Genomic DNA, 20,398 nt, shown 5'->3' with positions numbered 1-20,398 from the left:
TTGATAACCTTACACACCTACTAAGTACGGACGGACCTCTTCTAGGTGCGCGAGTTTGATCTTTTTTGACTAGACCATTTTTTTAGAAGAGCAGTTTTTAAGTGCTTCAAATTACGTTTCTCTTGTACCTGCATAAATATCTACCACAGCGGAGCGTGCAAAAATAGAGTAACCTACCGGCCATAGAAATAGTATCAAATATTTCTGCACGCTTTTTGTATCAGATATTGGTGCCGGTGACTGTACCTAGTATAGTGATCGCGATCAGTTATAAAAGCATTCCCAAATGCTAGCTTACGACAAAAAGATAAGGCTGGAAATATTTGATCGTGACCGCAGTGGGAGATCTCGACCGGTTTCGGGTTAAAAAGAAAAAGCCGAAACAGAACCGAGTTACGCCGAACACTTGTTCTGGAAGTAGGTGTCGGTTTTAATTGTTGTCTTTATCCGGTGTCACGTACGTTCCGCGACCCACATAATAATGCTGTTGCCCCATTGTGCTGGTAACGGTCCACAGATAGCATTACACTACGAGCGACAGTGTTTATGCGCCCGGACTTAACATTACAGAGCGCTACAACCGCACAATAGCAAAAGCAAGCATGTCGGAAATTCGCGTTTTTATAACTTGATGCCCTATCCAACGTCGCCAGTTGTTGATTGAGGGAACGGAACCTGTCAACAAAGATACGAGTTGATTACTCGTGTTTCTAGTAGTGTTAATTGGCGCTAAGATCGATTTCCAAACCATTCATTCTCATACATTAGGCGTGCTCACAAAAATGCCGGCCGGCAGGCGAGGCCGTTGCACCTGGCGATCGCCGGCGCATTCCTCACGCACTCCTTTTTATGCTACACTACAAGTTTAGCCCAACCACTGTAACTTGGACCCCTCCGCCCCCCCTATTCAAACAACCGCAGACTAGAAAAGGTCACGGTAGCACGCAGCAGCGGCTCCCGCTTAACTGGCTACCTTTATAGGAACGGAACGTATCCATTTTCTTTTTTTTTATTTAACTATTCCATCTCCACGTCTTTGTTTGGATCAAAAGTTTTTTTGGCTGGCCCAGCATTACAGGCTGCACTGCACGCGCGCCGAGCTAAGTATTAACAAACATTTACACTGCGTGAAACCTGCGTTTGTCCGATAGATTTATGAAGCCTTAAAAAGGCACTTGAGCTTTGTTTGACACAACGAATTATCGAGCACACTCAAGCTGCCCGATTTACAATAAACTTCACAGGTCTGTAATAGGCGGATGGCGTAGTGTAGTTTTTTTCCACGAAGAAATTCGATGCAATAATCGTTAAATATTCAGTTAATTTTAGCGACGTCGCTTAAAGTGTATCAAAGTGCTAAATAAAACATTACGCGTTACTGTGTAGCGCGTGTTAACCGCAAAAATGGCCGCGGAGACGCCACCGCTCAACGAAAACGGCCCGTTTTTATGACAGGCTGATTTTAAACAAACAAACGTAACCCACAAACCTGTACCGGCTCAACAATGCGGACAAAACTTTTTACTTTAGAAGCAAGAATAATGATTTCTACTTACATGACACGTTATTAATTATGCGTTCATTATAGTCACATGCATGTGTAATCGTGTACAGTGCAAAGACCCGGAATCAGTAGTAAATATCAAGGAACATACCATACATTATGCAGTTCTTATGCAAAAGAGACTATGCAGTTAATCGATTAATAGTAGGAAGCCAATGTTTATTAAATTAAGTTTCACTTGCATGACATCAATTTTATAAACGTAGACTTAAACTGGGGTTTCGTTACGCGTTCTTTTTTAAAACATTACAATATTTACGTTATTTTCCTTCTGTAACGCCGTTAATTTTACGTTTAGTCTTCCATCCCAGCCTATATACGTCCCACTGCTGGGCAGAGGCCTCCTCTCAGAATAAGAGGGCTTGGGCCATAGTTCCCACGCGGGCCCAGTGCGGATTGGGAACTTCACACGCACAATTGAATTGCTTCGCAGGTTTGTACAGGTTTCCTCACGATGTTTTCCTTCACCGCAAAGCTCGTGGTAAGTAAACTTCAAATGTAACTCCGCACATGAATTTCGAAAACTCAAAGGTGCAAGCCGGGGTTTGAACCCACGACCCTCTGCTTGAGAGGCGATAGGTCAATTAGGTTACGTTTAGTCTTATTTCGTTACTTCCAAAAGAATGTGAACAAAACGAATATTTTAGAGGGAAAATAAGCAGATGCACTATGCACGTCAACATTATCGTATCTATCTATCACATAAACCTAGCACTGCGTATCAGAAGTCACATTATTATATACCAGGAACAATAATGAAACAAATCTTTTTTGTCTGAATTATGGTTTCTGTCTGATGAGATTCTTGCATCACACAGAAAAAACCCCTAAAGCATTAGCTATAGGAAAGATTTACCATTAGAAGAGGCATGGTAGGTACTAAGAGTAACCTTAATCGGAAACTAAAGCATTCCACTGCCCAGGCCAGCCGGAGTTCCAGCCTCTAAATCAAGGCTGTTACTTCACATAATAGGGACAGTAACTAAAGCACAAGTAACTAAATCTATTCATTAGCCAACGACGTCCAGCCTACAGCTCCATAAAGCTAACAACACTCATTACTGTCTCCTAATGTCGGCTATTTAGCGAAGCGACCGTTCAATCGATCGTTAACTTCCTATTCGCGTCGCATCACCTTGCGCACGCGCGTATGTCAGCTTCATTAGCCGAGCATTTGTCAAGATAATTGTCCGGACAAAACCATTTTAGGTGGACGTTTCCGCGTTATGAATAAAGACTACACTTTAAAGTCTAATGTTAACTTTATACTTATTTTATACAGACTTTAATATGGTGGCGTAAGGTCCAGGTTGCTTGACTGACATACAGTAAATTTCAGCCGTTCAAGAGTTAACCTTGGCTTTGACACGTAGAAGCCATATCGGGTTTTGTTTAACTTGCTTCACGACGCGTAGATACGTATAGTTAAAGTATGGTGTTTTGTTTGCCGTATAACGTAATCATCCTGTATAAAATAATGTTAATACCTACACACCCAACGCTTATATTTTAGAAAAGTTGACCCATATCGTTGGTATTTTTCAGTCCTTTGTTAGTTTTATTTAATCATTATCATATTAGTTAATAAAATTCGGGTAAAATTACACACGGTGCTGCTCGGCAGTTCTGTTAGTTTGAACTTGGCTTGACACGCTGCCGCGTGTCTAGATTTACTTAAAATTCTTAAAATCTCAATATTATTAATGTTTACATGATATTTACTTAATTATGCTGAAAGTATTATTTAAATATAGCAATTCGTAGCATTGTTTACAAAATAGCGATAAAATACGAATATTATTGTGAACGGGCCTCAACAGGGTTACTTATCGCGATGGTGTTGGTACAGGTGTGCTCAGACGCAAGTAAGTCATATTTATTTAGACCGAAATTATCAGCATAATTTACAATATCACCATGATACTTGCTCTATACTTAGTTCAGTTTAAACCTATTAACTGATTAAAAATAATTAAAGAAAAGACTAAGTGACAGCTGTCATAAAATTGTTTTCAATATGTGGTTAGTTGGGTAGGTTGTGTGTTAAATATGTTGCTGGCAGGTTGCGGTCAAGAGGACAAACGTTTTGTTAATGTGTTTAGTTATTTTTAAAATGTTAAAATAAACAAAAATGAATCATGCGAGGGCATGCGTAAAAATGACCTCAATTGCTTTTTGTTTACATATGTGCCTACTGACTTTCTCAATTTTCTGGGTTAGGACACTTTAACATTGTGAATTACATTATTTGACTTCTTGAGCTGACATTTTCGTCGACATTATTTTCTGTGGGCTTCTGGTTAAAATATTGCACATTTGCGATAACGACTTCAGAGCGTGCCAAATGATTAAAAGATTATTCCATTATTACCTACCTGTGTAAATATACCGTATAAATGGTCCTGATGTTATCAAAAAAGAGGGGTTGACCTTTTCTACCACAAGTTTGATTAATTGATTATACTTACATAGAAGGAATAATATGCCACCAAATCAAAGGGATGTTAGCCATGGTCAATTGGTCACCATATTAGTATAATCTCACTCTTAAACTTATGAAAGAAGCAGTTGAGCAAGAAAAATGTGTAATCTGCTAGAGAAATTCGTCTCAGATGTAAAAGATAATCGAGACGCTTGTTGACAGAGCTAATATTTTGTATGAGACATAGACCACGGTTACCTTTGTATGATGCATAACTGCGTCGCAATATTCACTTCTTTGCGACAAAACTGTGCTATCTCCAAAGTTGCGATATTACCAGATGTCACAGTTTTGTCGCATAGATGCGAATATGAAACGCTCATCACAGACAATCGCGGTTTCTATTTCTATTCCGTGAAAATATTGTAAACGTGGATCATTTGTAAGTTAAGTCATGATAAAAGTACTTTCTTATCACAATTTTATTACGGTACCTATAATTAATAAAATCCATGCAGACTGCTTACGTATGCAAAAGATAAAATAAAAACTATTGACGCAAACTTATGCACTTTTATGATTTGACAAAATATGATCATTGAAACAAGTAAAATGTATTCGTGTTCGTTTTCGTTTTGTATATTTAGGTAAGTAAAGATAGATTTATGGTACGCCTATCCAGTTACTTAATAATTTGCGAATACCATCGATAAACACGAACAATTTCTGACTATGCCAGATAATAACACCATTTCATGTGAAAAACATTTACCCACCACAATTATGTCGCCATTCTGAGCTAATAATCTTATCGAAAAGAATCTTTTAATGAACGCACCGAAAACTTTTTTTCATCACCGTCATTCTGACTAGAACCTGGTCATTGCACAAATCTGCCAAACATTCCACACACACACACACAACAAAGTGAAATTGCAATTTTTAGTTTTCTTATTAGCCTATTAGGCCATTACCCTTTTTTGTTTACTTTAACCGTAATTACTTGAGCCGGTATCCTAATTGCACTAGACGGTTTTTTTACGAACTTGGCCTTAAACACTTCATGCACGTTTTCCTCAAGGTTAAATGCAGTTACGGAACTTACGAACGAGTTTTTTTTTCGAACTGTAACGGCAGGTTTACACTATTTTTTATGGTAGGTATTTAGGGTTAAAAATTTAAAATAAAAAGCCAACACATCGCATAATATGACAGATGCCACTTTCTCACGAGATATCTACCGACAAAAACTATAATTTCTTCAGCTACTGTAACACTTAATTGCATAGGGAGTTAGATATTAATAACACGATGAAATTAAATCCGTTAGGTCAACAGCAAGAGTGGTCAGCCCACGCACACATACACATGCTCCAATCGAACTATCGAACACACCTACACGCAAATTTGTGTTGATTAGAAACTTGTTCGATTTTTTAAATTTATTACCATAAACAAAAAATGTTTTTTAACGTACCCGATTAGATTCCAAAGCTTCGGCACTGTGCTCCTCCTTCTGCCGAAAGCAATTTGTACATTTGCTTTTATTGAAGATGTTTGGCGCGAATTTCCTGCAATCCGATCGCCCAGACATGATTGCCAGAGGTCAGGGTCATTCAGCGTTCACTATGTCACCACCTTGCACAGCATGGTGCTACTGTAAAACACCAACACTAGACGATAAATTCGTCTTTTTAAAACACGTATTATAAGTTTATCACGCGCGCGCCCACCGGTGAATAAGCTATCAGAAATCACTGCAAGTGAAGTGAGCGCGAACGTCAAACAAAACACATGCACTAACACAATCTCCGGCCACCGAACACCGAAGTCGAATCGCGTAAACAATAATCGGAATGACGTCAAATTTTTAAAACAATTAACATCGATATTATAAGGAACACGCGTATTCCGCGAGCGCGCAGCGACACGACCGCCCGTCCATTTTACATCTGATAGAAAAGCAGCGAAGTTGTTGTTTTACAACTTCTCTTTTCTTGTTCAGTGTCTGTGTTGGCTTCAATGTAATGAAGTGACTTGTATGTAGTGGTTACTGTTTCCATCTCGTTTCGTCATCAGTCAAAGGTATTGCTTTATCTTTGTCTAACATTTCATTAAATGTGTTTCTTGATTACACTGCCCTCTAGCGGGGAAGAGTGGTAAAATTATATATGACAGGAAGTGGTTGAACAGACGTAGGCGCATGGTTTTGACGTGAAATGTTTGTTCTGATTCTCACAGGGTAAGATAGATGGCGCAGTAAACAGTAATGTTGCCACTAATAAAATGATATGGAATTGTACGGAAATTTATTTTAAATCTAAATTATAGTAAAACAGAAGTTTTTCAGTGAAATTATTGTATATGACCTGCTTTCAGTTATATGAGCAACAGCCTTGGAGGTTGACTCGAATAGACTAAAAGGGAGTAATTTAATCACATTTATTAGCCTAACAACGTTCAGCTGTTATCGTAATTTATTTATAAATAACATTAAGACAACTATAAAATGGTTTTCCTTTCATTTCATTTATCAAGTTTGTTATTATCCTTATAATTGACCCTAACGATCGATGCAATAAAATTACAGGGTGTAATTTTTACAGATTATTGTCGGTTCGATTCCTGGGTGCGACAATCGAATTTTCGAAATCTTTCAATGCAGTTGTCTTTCTTTTCAAAAATAAAGGAATATTTTATTTGGGTAAAATTTTCTATCTACAGTATTAAGAGTACTTTCCCTTCAGGTGGCATTACAAAATTCCATGCTATATATTTGAGATTCTCACAACACGCCATTTCATTTGCTTGATATATGCAACATAGTTCGTAAGTAAATTTTTAATTTTCTTATTCACTCCCTAAAAGTGGCTCCCATCTTTGTAATTATTTATTGTGTGAGATACCTTCAGCCAAATATGTGGTCTACCACCCTAAAGTTGAAAATCGTTTGCATGTCATTAAATAATAATGCCAATAGACGTGTCTGTCAACTTGAAAGTTAGACTTTAGCGACATATTCATTTGATAGTAGGAACTTGTTTAAACTTATTTGGCTGATGGTACGAAACTCTAAATATGTATCATAAACGATAGATAGCATACAAAATTAGACAAGGCTTTGCTTAGTTTGGGACTAGGTCAATTGGTGTGAAGTGTCCCATGATATTTATATTTGATATTATTTTAAATGAGAATTTCATTTCAAATGTCGTTTGAAAGCATTTGAGAAATGCTTAAAAAATGGTAACTATTAATTATGAAACCAAAAGAAATTAGATTACGATTATTATGTCCTTCCTATATATTTATCTGCTCAGACTTATTTTTCAAGTTTTTTTCTATAAAAAGACGTTAAGATAGCTTACCTGTTTATGGTGCTAAAATAAATTGTTTGATTACTTTTTTCTTACTTTGTCTTGTATTCAATAATTTGTTTTATGTGTTGCATTTATTCATAATAAAATTCATGCATCTAATAAAACCTTACTTTTTACTAGTTTTACCATCCATTGATTAGTGTTAACTGACGGTTAAATGTGATGCCGTCTTCGTCTATTCGAACAAAACAAATGGAGATGGCATCACATTTAACCATCAGTTAGCACTTATCAATGGATGGTGAAACAGCCCCTAAATCTATGAAGGTGGACTTTGCTGCCAAGGCGATACAATGACATCCTCATCTCTAACTCAGCTTCGGATGTACCTATATATATTATATTTTAATTATTTATTTAATTTAGGGGCAGATGTAGGAAACATAAAACAAAAAAAAAACAAAGTTTAACGCAGGTAAAATATAACAGGCAGCTAGGCGCAGGCAGGTATAATATGTTACACGTGTAGATCATTTGGCACACGACCTGTCGAGCACTGTTTGTAATTTTAAAACGAATTAACACATTTGTTAACATTTATAAAAATAGGTAATGCAGGTATCCATGTAACCATCGGTTCACTTTTTCACACATTTTCAATCAGTAGGATAATAAAATAATGCAACATTTATCGTTAGCTGTAATTTTTTTTACTCGGAAACAAAGTCCCTATTCAATTTTCAATTTTTCATGCATGGAGGTGACAATGTAAGTATTTAGAATCGCAAAGCAGCAACACTCAAGCCGTCAATGTCACGTTTGCGGCCCGAGGCTGTCAATGCCAGTCAGAAACTGTACTGGGAGTACTTTATATTCTTTCTTTACCGCTGCCCATTCAATCATTGCTTTTGGGGCGTATAGTTCGTTAAACAAAAAAATCTTCAAATCGCAACTTAAAGCTATCACGCCTGATCAATATCGCCTTTGAGTTCCATTCGCATTCTTAAATCAAGAGGTGAGATTAAATTCGGAGCAGTGTTTTAGTGTCCTATTAATTTAAACGTGTGCCTGGCAGGAAAATTTAAGCTCCCTGCTCGATCGGACGTCTGTTTTAGTCATACTAGTCATTGCCGATAGTAGAACTAATTTCGCGGCCAATTGTTTAAGGTTAGGATTAGGACGAAACATTTGTTTTTTTTTAAAGATTTTAGTGATGGAAGACCTGAGTTTCGTGCCTGATCTCCCAAGCGGGCCTCTGGATACATACAGGAATGCTGCTTCTTTTGACTGGAAGCGATTAAAATTGGCTCTGGAAGGCGACATAGAAAATCTTAAACTTAAGGTGAGTGAGTTAGTTTAGATATCTGATTTATCAGTCTGCTTGATATGAAGTCATTTGATTTGCAAATGATCGTATGATGCTCTCAGAATAGATAATTTTGTCATAGATAATAAAAAAAACGGATTAACATTTTTAAAATTTTCAATTGATACCATTAGGTTGGCCTTGGCAGTAGGTATCTTAATTTGTCTGCCGCAATCAAGATATTTTTGGCGCGGAATTCGAATAATTTTACTATCGGTTTCACTTAAACATTATGAGTCATAGATTATAGTGTGATGTCACATGTTATCACATAAGGAAGAGGTTTTATGACTTTTGGTATGTTGCAAATATCAAATTGATATATTGCGTTAGTTTTTATTATAGGCTGTAAAGTTTTATGGTGCCAATAAGAAATATGGCAAAAGCCAATGTAATTGAAAACTGTTGCGAAAACTTTATTTTTCTCTTCATTTTTATTTAACTTTAACTACTTGCTGGCTAATTCAAACTTCATAGTTTTATCATTAAAACATTTTTTTCACATGTATTTTTGAATTTTCATTAATCTTCATTAATTTTTTGTTTAATTAGTATGTCTAAATGGCGCCACACAAATTGAATCAAGTATCATCTTACAAAAAGACCATAGACTACTTTAGCCACTTGACAGTTCGGAGTAAGCAACCAATATGCCCCAAACCATCTGGGTTTTTTATCGACGGATGAAACAAGCTGTGTCCAAAATTTTTTAAATACAAGGTTTTGAATAAAGAAGAAATACTGAGACGTAAATTAATGTTTACTCATTCGAATACTATTTATAAAACAGTAGCACATAATTTATGATTTATTCACAAAATCATGGTTAAACTTTATGACATTAAAGTATCCATGGATGGTTTGAAGCATTTTGGTTTTGGACACCACAGTATCGTGGGACTGTCAAGTGGTTATAAGTTTCTTTAAATCTATGAGAAATAAACAGTTCTATTTTATTTTCTCTAAATTTAGGTTCAATGCCTTTGGAGATAAGATTGACATTATTTTGTTTATTATTTTTCTAATGAAACTTTAATAGTACATTGTGTCTTAAGGGCGGTAAATAAGGAATTACGAATGAGAGTCTTTTAGAAGCCCGAAGTTGAAGACTGAGGGCTTTAATGAGTCGATGTTCGTAATTCTAGTACCGCCCGTGCGACATACAATGTTTTTCATCACATTTGCGAGTAAAATTTTATATTTGTAAAAGAAAAACTTTAATTGATCCAAATATTGGCGATACCTTAGGCTGCGCTCTTGGTAGCGCTGCCCTCTACCTCCCTCAGCATGCGCCGCAACGTGCGTGTGCATGTGGTCCATGTAGTAGTCCTGCTGCAGTACAAGTACGCACATTGACTCATTGACCGACCTTGGGCTTCATGACAAGAACATTAGTACGCGAAATTAATCATTTACCGACCACGGGTTTCATGACAAGCACATTAAGGTCGAGGGTTTTATTTGGAGGGTTGCAACCAAGGTAGCCTGCATGTTATGACACTGTTTACGAGCAAGTGTGATGAAAAATAAATATTATAATATGTATATTTAACACAAATTGGTTTATAAAACTACATAGTAAAAATGGTTGAACTGAAGATTATAATATAAGTCAGGACACGGCAATAAACGTGTGTAACTTTAAAATGTATAGGTGGATAACATGTAAGATGTGTATAAAGAAGTCCAGTCAAAGTCTACATTTTTCCCTACCATTCCTCCAAATCAACATCCGCGCGAAGTCAGGGCACCTCGCTAGTTATATGTATATAATGATGAGTGACATCTACTTACCAAGTTTCAACAGTATAGTTCTTATAGTTTCGAAAAAAAGTGGCTGTGACATACGGGCGAACAGACAGACAGACAGACATGACGAATTCATAAGGGTTCCGTTTTTTGCCATTTGGCTACGGAACCTTAAAAATTTGCCGCCCTCTGGTTTAGGTTTTTAAAAACTATAGTAGGTATACAAGATATCATGCTCGTACTAATCAGTCCGAATTGTAGGTGCTACAAAACTGAAATATGTATATGGCTGAAGACCAAAAAGTTGCACAGCGTTAAAGCTGCGTTAGCACGTAGTTTTAATTTCCATTAACTTTTTCCATTGTGACACGAAAATTATCCATACAAATGTATGATTAATAACTACCTGCCAACACAGCTTTAACAGTGTGCAACCTTTTATTCTTCACCCATTTATCTAATTCTACATATTATTCAGTATTTATTATTATGAAATTTCGCCACCCCCGCCCCAACTACGCTACGCCACTGAATTTTCCGGGATAAGAACTATCCTATGTCCATCCCCAGGACTCAAACTATCTGTATACCGATTTCATCTACTTAAATCAGTTCAGGTAACAAACAAACAAACAGACTTACAAACTTTCGCTTCTATAATATTAGTAGGATTGACTGTTATTAACTGTGTGCATGGAGACACTGGTTAGTAATGACTGGGAACTGATTTTCTTACTAGTTCATTTGTTTTCATGAGTCAGTTTACTTTATGGCTTTACTCAGAACCTGCGTCATAATCGAATCAGAACATTCTTAGAATTTAAGGGATGCTTAATAAATATTTGTGATAAGATATACAATAGCCTTGTAATAAGATAGGCTTACCTTGGCTATAATGACCGGATAACTCACGTCTTAAATCGAGTTTAGCTCGACATGTTTCGGGCTAATCCGTAGCCTTCGTCTTTCAGCGGCTGCTGCAACACGCGCACTGCGCGCCGCCGCTCTGCTCGCGCGACTACCCGACGAAACTGACACCGGCACACAACTGCGTTTCATCATCATTACAACTGTCAAATGTAGGGTAGCACACAACACTAACAACATCGCTCTTAATTAAGACGATTTGTTATCCGGGTCATTATATTTAATATGAGTGAGTCTCACGGTAGTTTCATACCTTGGCTATGTTTACCTTGGACAAGTTGTCCAATTGGGTAGGTCCAACTTCGACAAAGAGCTCGCCCGAAGAATCCAACTCGGATGGGCAGCGTTCGTGAAACTTCGTAATGTCTTCTCGTCCAATATTCCGCAGTGCCTTAAGACTAGAGTATTCGACCAGTGTGTGTTGCCAGTGATGACTTATGGCGCTGAGACGTGGTCCTTGACTGGTGGCCTCTTAGAGAGACTCAGAGTCACGCAACGAGCTATGGAGAGAGCTATGCTTGGAGTTTCTTTGCGCGATAGAATCCGGAATACGGAAATTCGTCGAAGAACTAAAGTCACTGACATAGCTGGAAAAATATGCAAATTGAAGTGGCAATGGGCAGGCCACATAGCTCGAAGAACAGATAACCGTTGGGGGAGAAAAGTCCTCGAGTGGCGACCACGAACCGGAAGACGAAGCGTTGGCAGGCCTCCCACCAAGTGGACTGACGACATCGTGAGAGTGGCGGGAAACTGGTGGATGCAAGTGGCCAGTTGTCGTTCATTGTGGCGTTCTTAGGGGGAGGCCTTTGTCCAGCAGTGGACGTCTTCCGGCTGATGATGAAGATAGGCTTTATCTCAATAAGTTATCCAATACTATACATTTACACATTCTCACGCTTTTTTGTCGATGGTATGTATTCTGAAAATGTGTTTTGTACGAAGTAATGTATAATACTCATTTGCCATTATTAGTATTGAGAAAAATTGCTGGGTGGAAAGAATAGTTTACTTTTCCTCAAGCAAATTTAAATTTGTTAGTAAAAAAAAAATGAAAACATTTTTTTTTAAATGGCGTTTGTCCAATGGGACAATTTTGCCAGCGTCAAGGTTGAGAGCTACAGATGATACTCGATCCGTCGTTTTTTTTTTTTAATAAACAAAGTAGGTACGGCGACTACGGCGCTGTGCTGTCAAGTGACCGGTAGGGTAAGTTCGGGGTAGGTACCTACAACAACAACAAAAATTGTTAACTACTTATGAGACATATACTGGTTAGATAGAACAAACAAAGAAAACATATAATACGCAAGGGATTATAGTTTGATGTTAAAGTGGGAAATAAATCGAGTTAAGACATCAACAAAGTCAGTATTTACAAAGGAAAGCGTGGACCTAAAACTTGCTGGACGGGGAATAAAGTCAGGGAGATAGTCGTACGAGGAGACAGGGATATTGGGGCAGTTGAAGAATATGTGGTCCGGTGTACCCTCCTCGAGACCACACTCACACAGCGAATGGTCACGCACGTGGATCTTTGCCAGAAATGAGGGGGTACAGGCATGGCCGAGACGTAATCGAACAATCGTGGAAGTAGCACGTTTGCTGGCTGTCCGATATTTAAAAAACCACGGTTTGGTCGGCAGGTTCGGTTGAATTTCTCCATAAGATTTACCTTTGGAGAGCCGCGAGACACTCCATTCTTGGCTCCAATGTTCAAGAAGATTGGATTTAGCCGAAGCTCTGATGTCCTGGCTAAAGCAGTCTGAGTGGGAAGTACAGCCTATTTGGGTAGCTTGTTTGGCGCATGCGTTAGCCTGCTCGTTACCAGCGATAGCGCGGAGTATTGGTGCTGCGAGAGAATGGGGTATACTATAAATTCATTGGCCGATTTAGCGTCAATGAATTCCACGATTATCATATTACGACCGCTGGGTTTGATGCCAGCCTGTTTGATGTCTCTAATGCCATTTTGGTGTATGAGCTTGGCGAACTTAAGAGGGCGGATGGAATAACCGGAGGCAGGGTCTTCTGTTATTGAAACGACTTGTACGATAAACGGTGCTTTATCACCCGGGCCGTACAACAATTTGGTACCCGGGGCGTATTCGGGGACAGTGTAAGTGTGTTGAATGGAAGCAGCGGCTGGGGCATCTGTATTACGTTTATCAATAATTTCGTTGGCAATATTTTGGGATTCCACACCACGCTTACGCGGTACATTCAATACGACCCGGTTACCATCACCTTTGCCCCCATCAGGGGGTTCGTTACCTTCCATCTCCCACCAAAACAGACAAAACGCTAACAAAACGAACACTCACTGGTTAGTTAGACTAGTTTAACTACACAGAAATCGCCGATGTAATTATAGGTATATAGTTTTTTTTAAAGGGAAAAACAAGATTTTATTTTCGGCACGTGTAGCAAGCAACACTTCCGAGGCCAAAAAAAAAAACAATGAAAACATTTGAAGTTTTTCTAAATTATTTAAAAAAAAAACTTGACATTGGATCCGAATTTGCGTCAGCATTTAAAAACTCAATGAATTTTTTTTTCCTCCTAGCGACTCCAAGTGACTCCAAGATTTTTTGTCAGGTGTTCTAACCACTTGGTAAGGTATATGGTTGTCAACAATGATCAGTAATAAAAAAAACTTAAATAAAATAATATTTGATTTTTACTACCTGCTATCTCTCTTATCTATCACACTTGCAATTTGCGGGCGAGTTGAAAGCGAGGCGAGCGCGCAGCGAGCACGTAACGATTTCGCCGCGAGCGCGCAACGATATCGCCGCTAGCGCGCAAGGATGTCGCTGGGAGCGTGCAGCGAGTTAGCTGCGTATTACGCCAAAAACGCCATATTGTACATACTCTGCAGCGAACTCGCTGCGCTCTCACCTCGCTTTCAACTCGTCCGCAAATCGCAAGTGTGATTGATAAGAGAGATAGCAGGTAGTAAAAATCAAATATTATTTTATTTAAGTTTTTTTTATTACTGATCATTGTTGACAACCATATACCTTACCAAGTGGTTAGAACACCTGACAAAAAATCTTGGAGTCACTTCGTTTATCGCTATCCCGCTGGAACTATGAAATGTTAGCGGGATAAAAACTATCCTATGTCCTCCCCCGGGATTCAAACTATCTGTATACCGAATTTCATCTAAATCGGTTCAGCGGCTTGGACGTGATGAAGAACAAACAAACAAACAATTAAACAAACAGACTTACACCCCACATTCATCATTCATTCATTCTTGAATTGAACATTTATTCTTGAGTATTTAATAATACATTTTTATAACTATTTATAACACAAGGTGTGCCTACTTTGTAACTAGGTCAGTTGGGTAGATTCTTGTGTAAAAAATAATATTATAAAATAATAATATTAATAGATTGTCAGATAATATAGGACAGGATTTTTTTCTTTTCTCAATCAAACAAAAATTACAATAGTGAAACGGTTCAAAGTTCGGGAGTGGGGGGTCGTCAGGCCGCGCGTAACATTCTGGCTATATCTTCCTCATTTTTTGTTTGGTGATAAAATTAAATTATAATCTAACTGACTGACTACCTTAAGATTGTTTTTTTTGGAACCTTTTTGTATTTTTTATTTCAATTCCAAATTTTTACTTTTACGGTCATTCCGTAAAACCTAAATTGAAAATACAAACTGAAATATAGATGCACAGAAAAACCAGAAAAATAAGACCATCACTGGGAATCGAACCCTGGCTGACTACCTTAAGGTAAATCGACATTTACTGGTCACCTTTTAGTAACTGGCCACCTAATACTAAAAATTAATTCTATAAGTAGAATTCATATTAGTATAAGGTTTATTTTTTTTTTTATTTTACTGGATGGCAAACGTGCAATTGGGTCTCCTGATGGTAAGAGATCACCACCGCCCATGGACACCTACCAGGGGATTGCAAATGCATTGTCAACCTAGAGGCCTAAGATGGGATACCTCAAGTGCCAGTAATTTCACCGGCTGTCTTACTCTCCACGCCGAAACACAACAGTGCAAGCACTGCTGCTTCACGGCAGGATTAGCGAGCATGATGGTGGTAGCAGTACCTTGCCAAGGTCCTACCACCTGCAAAGGTGGCCAGTATTGAAGGGTGGCCAGTAATTAACATCTTATACTAAAAATTAGCTTGTTTATAGGCGACTAGAATGTATTTTCAGTTTAAGGTAGCCAGTGATTTATGATTTGCCAACTGCATTTTCTTAGTATAGTAGTGTACTGGTGTCAATACGGAATTTGACAACTCCTGATTTTGCCATATCTTAATACTATTATGAAAATATAGATAAACAGATAGTGTTTAGCGAAGAGAAAATTTAAATCGGTTGAATATTGGATTTAAAGTGATTTTTTGTAAAATCTATATACCTGTCTCTTTCGCAAACGCTTTTCTCTATGCAGCAAGTATGGCGGTACTGGCGTGTGACGTCACATGCCAGTATGTCTTTCTCTGTCTAATCTGGAATTTGTAGCTTAAAAATTGTTTTCCTATTCGATAACAGGCATTGTGTAGTTTTAATTTATAAAACATATACAAAATAGTCAAATACCGTATTGTGCCATAACATTTACTTATCGTTTCAGTACAAAGTATGGCAGACGCTAGAGAACGATCCACTCTTCTCCCACCACATGGTGACCCCCACCACAGAGGAGCAGAAGCGGATCACGCAGCTCCAAGTCCTCAGGATAAACCAGTACAAGTTCCTCTCAGAGGAAGTCTTCAGATCATGTTATGGTAAAAAGGTAAGTGTTGTGTTCATTGATCAATTTAATCAGAAGTTATATATTGACCTATTACATATGTATTTTGCAAGACGGCTACAACAAAAAATTAAGGTTAAACAAAAAATGATTTTATTTTATACTTTTTATCCCATCCTTGGGGTATTTTTTTTCCAAATTTATATAATACTAATTTCAAGGTGTACCCTTTCCAATAAAAAAAAAATTATCAAAATCGGACTACTCTGTAAAAAGTTATGCGTGATCATACATTAAAAAAAAAAACGAATCGAAACAAGTTGACGCGGGCTTGAGAACCTCCTCCGTTTTTTTTCGTCGGTGAAAAAATCTAAATGCTAATTAGTTGAATGAGGCGTTACTTTGCAGAGGTAAATATCAATGAAATTTAAACAATTGTTTTGCTCACCCGCGACCTTAAAAGACCTGTTACAGTTATCCTTTTATTTTATTTTTCTTATTGTCCCGTGTTCTGTTATTTTTTGTATGTAACAATAATAGTAGATTATTGTCGTGGCCTGGAAGTAGGCAATTGCTGGCTGAGTATGAGTATTAAACGGACGAGCTTTCGAGTCCGTTTAACTGATACGAAGCCAGCAATTGCTATTCCAGCCGAGACTAATGTAAAGCTTTTCTCAAAAATGGTGAATAATTCTGAAATAGAATAAACTTTTTCTCAGAATATATTATAAAATTTAATTTTATTTTTATGCTTTCCCGCCTTTTTTCATTAAAAATAAACTGCAGGTGTATTTTTCCATCGAAAACACCACAAGCAATTTCAGACCCAATAGAAAAAGTCCGGAGTTCCAACAAAATATCTGATAGCGACTTGTGCCAACATTTCCATGGCCTTTTTAACTTAAAAAAAAAGTGACTGATTGCAGGCGCGCTAATTCATTATTGTCGAGCTAGCGCGCCTGCAATCTTTATAACTTTTTAATTTTTCGCTGACCATAAACTATGCACTTCACCTTCTGATATGTCAAGAATAATGTCAACTTTTACGGTCATTTTTGAGAAAAGAGCATAAACTACCGTGAGTACCGTGACTACTCACTCATATTAAATATATTGACCAATCAATCAATATATTTAATAACAATAAAGAGTTTATGATTGGTTTTTTGGAATATTTTTGTATTTTTTGTCCAGCAGTGGTGTAGCGGTATAGCACGTGGCACGGAATGCCGAGGACCTGGGTTCGATTCCCAGTGCTGGTCTTATTTTTCTGGTTTTTCTGTGCATCTATATTTCAGTTTGTATTTTCAATAAAGAGTTTCACAATACAATACAATATTTCCGATTGCATTACAATGAATATTAATAATACATGTGAAGTTAAAAAAATTCAATAAAAAACAAAAAGGTCAGATATACATACAGTCAGTCAAATAAACCACCCCGCGTCGTACCAGGTGCAAAGATGCTCAATTAAATACACTTGCCGCGTTGCCGTGCTTAACCGCTATGGAGAACCTTTCCACCAGAAACGACCCAGAGCGGGGGTCAAGACCTCTCCTACTAAGACGGCGCCCCACTTCTTTAAAAAAAAAGTCTTGCCTCGGAGCCCCAACGACCGGTCGCCTCCACCGCTAGTGGGACGACCGAATAGTTTGTGAAAAACCCAGCCTTCATACAATAACGGAGGTCTGGCTGTCGCAGGCTCTTGCTCTAGTAGAATATATATAAAAAAACCAGCTTTTATACAGTATTGAAAATCTGGATGTCGCGGGCTCTTGCTCTAGTAGCATATATAAAGAAAAACCAGCCTTTATACAATAACGAAGGTCTGGCTGTCGCAGGCTCTTGCTCTAGCAGAATATATTTAAAAAATCCAGCCTTTATACAATAAAGAAGGTCTGGTTGTCGCGGGCTCTTGCTCTAGTCTAGTAACATTATATAAAAAAATCCTGCCTTTATACAATAATGAGAATCTGGCTGTCGCAGGCTCTTGCTCTATTAGCATCGTTTCGATAAACCATCTGCTTTTCGTCTCAATCGGACTATCCTTCGCGCGCGATCTGTACATTTATCTAAACTTACAAACAGAATTGTTAAAAAAAATAAGGTTACTTAAAAAAAACAATGTCAATGCCGTTTTGTATTGTCTTCGCGCTAGGCTTCACTTGTCTAGTCAAGTGTGAACTGTCGTTATCAGTTGTGTGGCAATGTTTTTACTAAGATAGTACAATTAAGATTACAATTATAACTTCCATTTATCAGTGATTCATCCTTCCCCAGTCATGACGAGGAAATTAAATAACGTACTTTCCCTGCTGTAAAGGGAATTTATTGAATCAGGCGTTACTTTGCGGAGGTCCATGTCAATGAACTAAAAGATTCTTTTAGTTCACAGTAAAGGGAAATTGCAATAATAATCCTTTATGTATGAGTCAATTTTAAGTTCTATTTTATAAATAACTAGCCTTAACCCGCGTCTTCATTTATATATTATATTATTATTATTCTATAGTATTTTGTGTAATAATGTCACGAATAAATGTTTTTTTTTTCTTTCATTACAAATAGTTTTATGCCGTCTTAACTCAACTGTTGTAAATTATGCCCGTGCATTTTTGAAATATACAACGACAACTGTTTACCTTTGACTATGTATAGTCAAAGCTGTTTACTTACACGATTCTTGTTATCATGGCCACGCAATAAATAAATATCTTACCCCCTTATTCATAAAAGACAATCAAACCTATTTTAGTTAAAATGCCGCTAAAATTCGTTTGTCCTTATCTGTCACTTCGACATTTGTATTTGTTAGAAAGGGACAAAGCATTTGTTAGTTAACATAGGCTTGTTAAGTTTTATGAATAAGGGGGTTAGAGTTTGGCTTGAAAAAAGTTTTGGTAACAATTTGAAAGGACAACGTTCGCACAACGCCTTCTACTGATTGCAAACGAAGTTAACAGAGAGCCGAGGTACGTCACCGTTCTTGGACCCACTATTAGAATAGAATAGAATAGAATAGAAGACATTTATTCACACTCACAAAGACACACAAATACAACCAAACTAAAAAACAACAACAGCAAACACAAATAAAACAAAAAAAAAGAAATACAAAAATTCAAATATATGATTTTGTGTGTCCTCGCAAAAGTGAAACGGCCGCTGACTCAGCATTATGCTGAGGCGTTCCTGTTTAAACTTAAAATATTATCCCACGGGAACACATTACCGGGATATCAAGTATCTTATGTACAGATCTTTGTCTATCTGTACGCCAAGTTTCATGTATTACCTGATTGACTAACATACATCCAAACATCTTCACGAACTTTCACATTGATAATATTAGTAGGATTCGGCAATGATTGATGATATCAAATACGCTGTACGCAAAAACTCAAAACTCGATTGTTTTATCTCAGCACTGTAGTACTTATCTGATTGAATTCGCCGATACAATCTAATGTTATCAGGAATACTGCATGCTTGTACTTTGGAATTTACACACTCATTTTTTTCTGGGAAGTTTGCTTAATGTTGCTGGTTGCTTAAATCGATACTATCGATTCTATCATAATGATTAGTTGTAAACAGTAATATGAGTAAAAGCGTTTTAAAATTTATCATCGTCCTCATTGTCCTGCCCAGGGTTTCTCAATGTGGGATACGCGAACCCCTAGAGGTTTGCCATTCGACGGTAAGGGGTTCGCGACAAGATTTACGTAATGGTGGCTACGAGACTGGCAAGATGTTTCTTACCTGTATTTGGTTATAAATATATTATGTTATGACGATCATTGATCATGATTGAAATAAAAAACCTTAGTTTCTCCAACTCTTCTCCACGACTCCAACTCCAGTTCTCCGGGGGGGATAGGGGTTCGCTGTCATCTCGAGACTAACAGAGGTACGTGGAGCCATAAGTTTGAGAAACCCTGTCCTATATAAGTCCCACTTTATTTTAAATGGTCATCCTATAGACAACTATAGGTTAGGTTAGGTTTGTTTTATGACAATTCTGAAAATCAGAAAAAAGTGTTATGTATGGATCCACGTCTCACTTGTTGCTATAGTTACGGCCTCGTTTCGACTTTATTGCAGCGGTCATGGTCTCGTGTCGACAGCAATAAACAGTTCGTCCGTGATTCACCCCCTTATTCATAAACGACAATCAAACCTATTTTACATAAAATGCCGCTAAAATTCGTTTGTCCTTATCTGTCACTTCGACATTTGTATTTGTTAGAAAGGGACAAAGCATTTGTTAGTTAACATAGGCTTGTTAAGTTTTATGAATA

General features: G+C 37.5%; 2 protein-coding genes across 2 annotated transcripts in view; one reads left to right on the top strand and one right to left on the bottom strand.

Moving 5' to 3' along the window:
- The window catches only part of osp (myosin phosphatase Rho interacting protein outspread), a 463,581-nt gene extending 457,609 nt beyond the window's left edge, over nt 1-5,972 (bottom strand). The window contains 1 exon segment of the mRNA XM_074087517.1: nt 5,464-5,972. Within this exon segment, the coding sequence (XP_073943618.1) occupies nt 5,464-5,580 (117 nt within the window). The 5' untranslated portion in view covers nt 5,581-5,972.
- Nucleotides 5,973-8,158: 2,186 nt separating this feature from the next.
- LOC141427913 (peroxisomal acyl-coenzyme A oxidase 3-like) overlaps nt 8,159-20,398 on the top strand; it is a 42,630-nt gene continuing 30,390 nt past the window's right edge. Inside the window, 3 exon segments of the mRNA XM_074087516.1 lie at nt 8,159-8,321; nt 8,511-8,648; nt 15,975-16,136. Of these exon segments, the coding sequence (XP_073943617.1) occupies nt 8,520-8,648; nt 15,975-16,136 (291 nt within the window). The 5' untranslated portion in view covers nt 8,159-8,321; nt 8,511-8,519.

This window comes from Choristoneura fumiferana, chromosome 5 (genome assembly GCF_025370935.1).
Source record: "Choristoneura fumiferana chromosome 5, NRCan_CFum_1, whole genome shotgun sequence".
NCBI lineage: Eukaryota > Metazoa > Arthropoda > Insecta > Lepidoptera > Tortricidae > Choristoneura > Choristoneura fumiferana.
The sequence above is the reverse complement of the archived record's forward strand: the minus strand, read 5'-3'. Positions and strand labels throughout refer to the sequence as shown.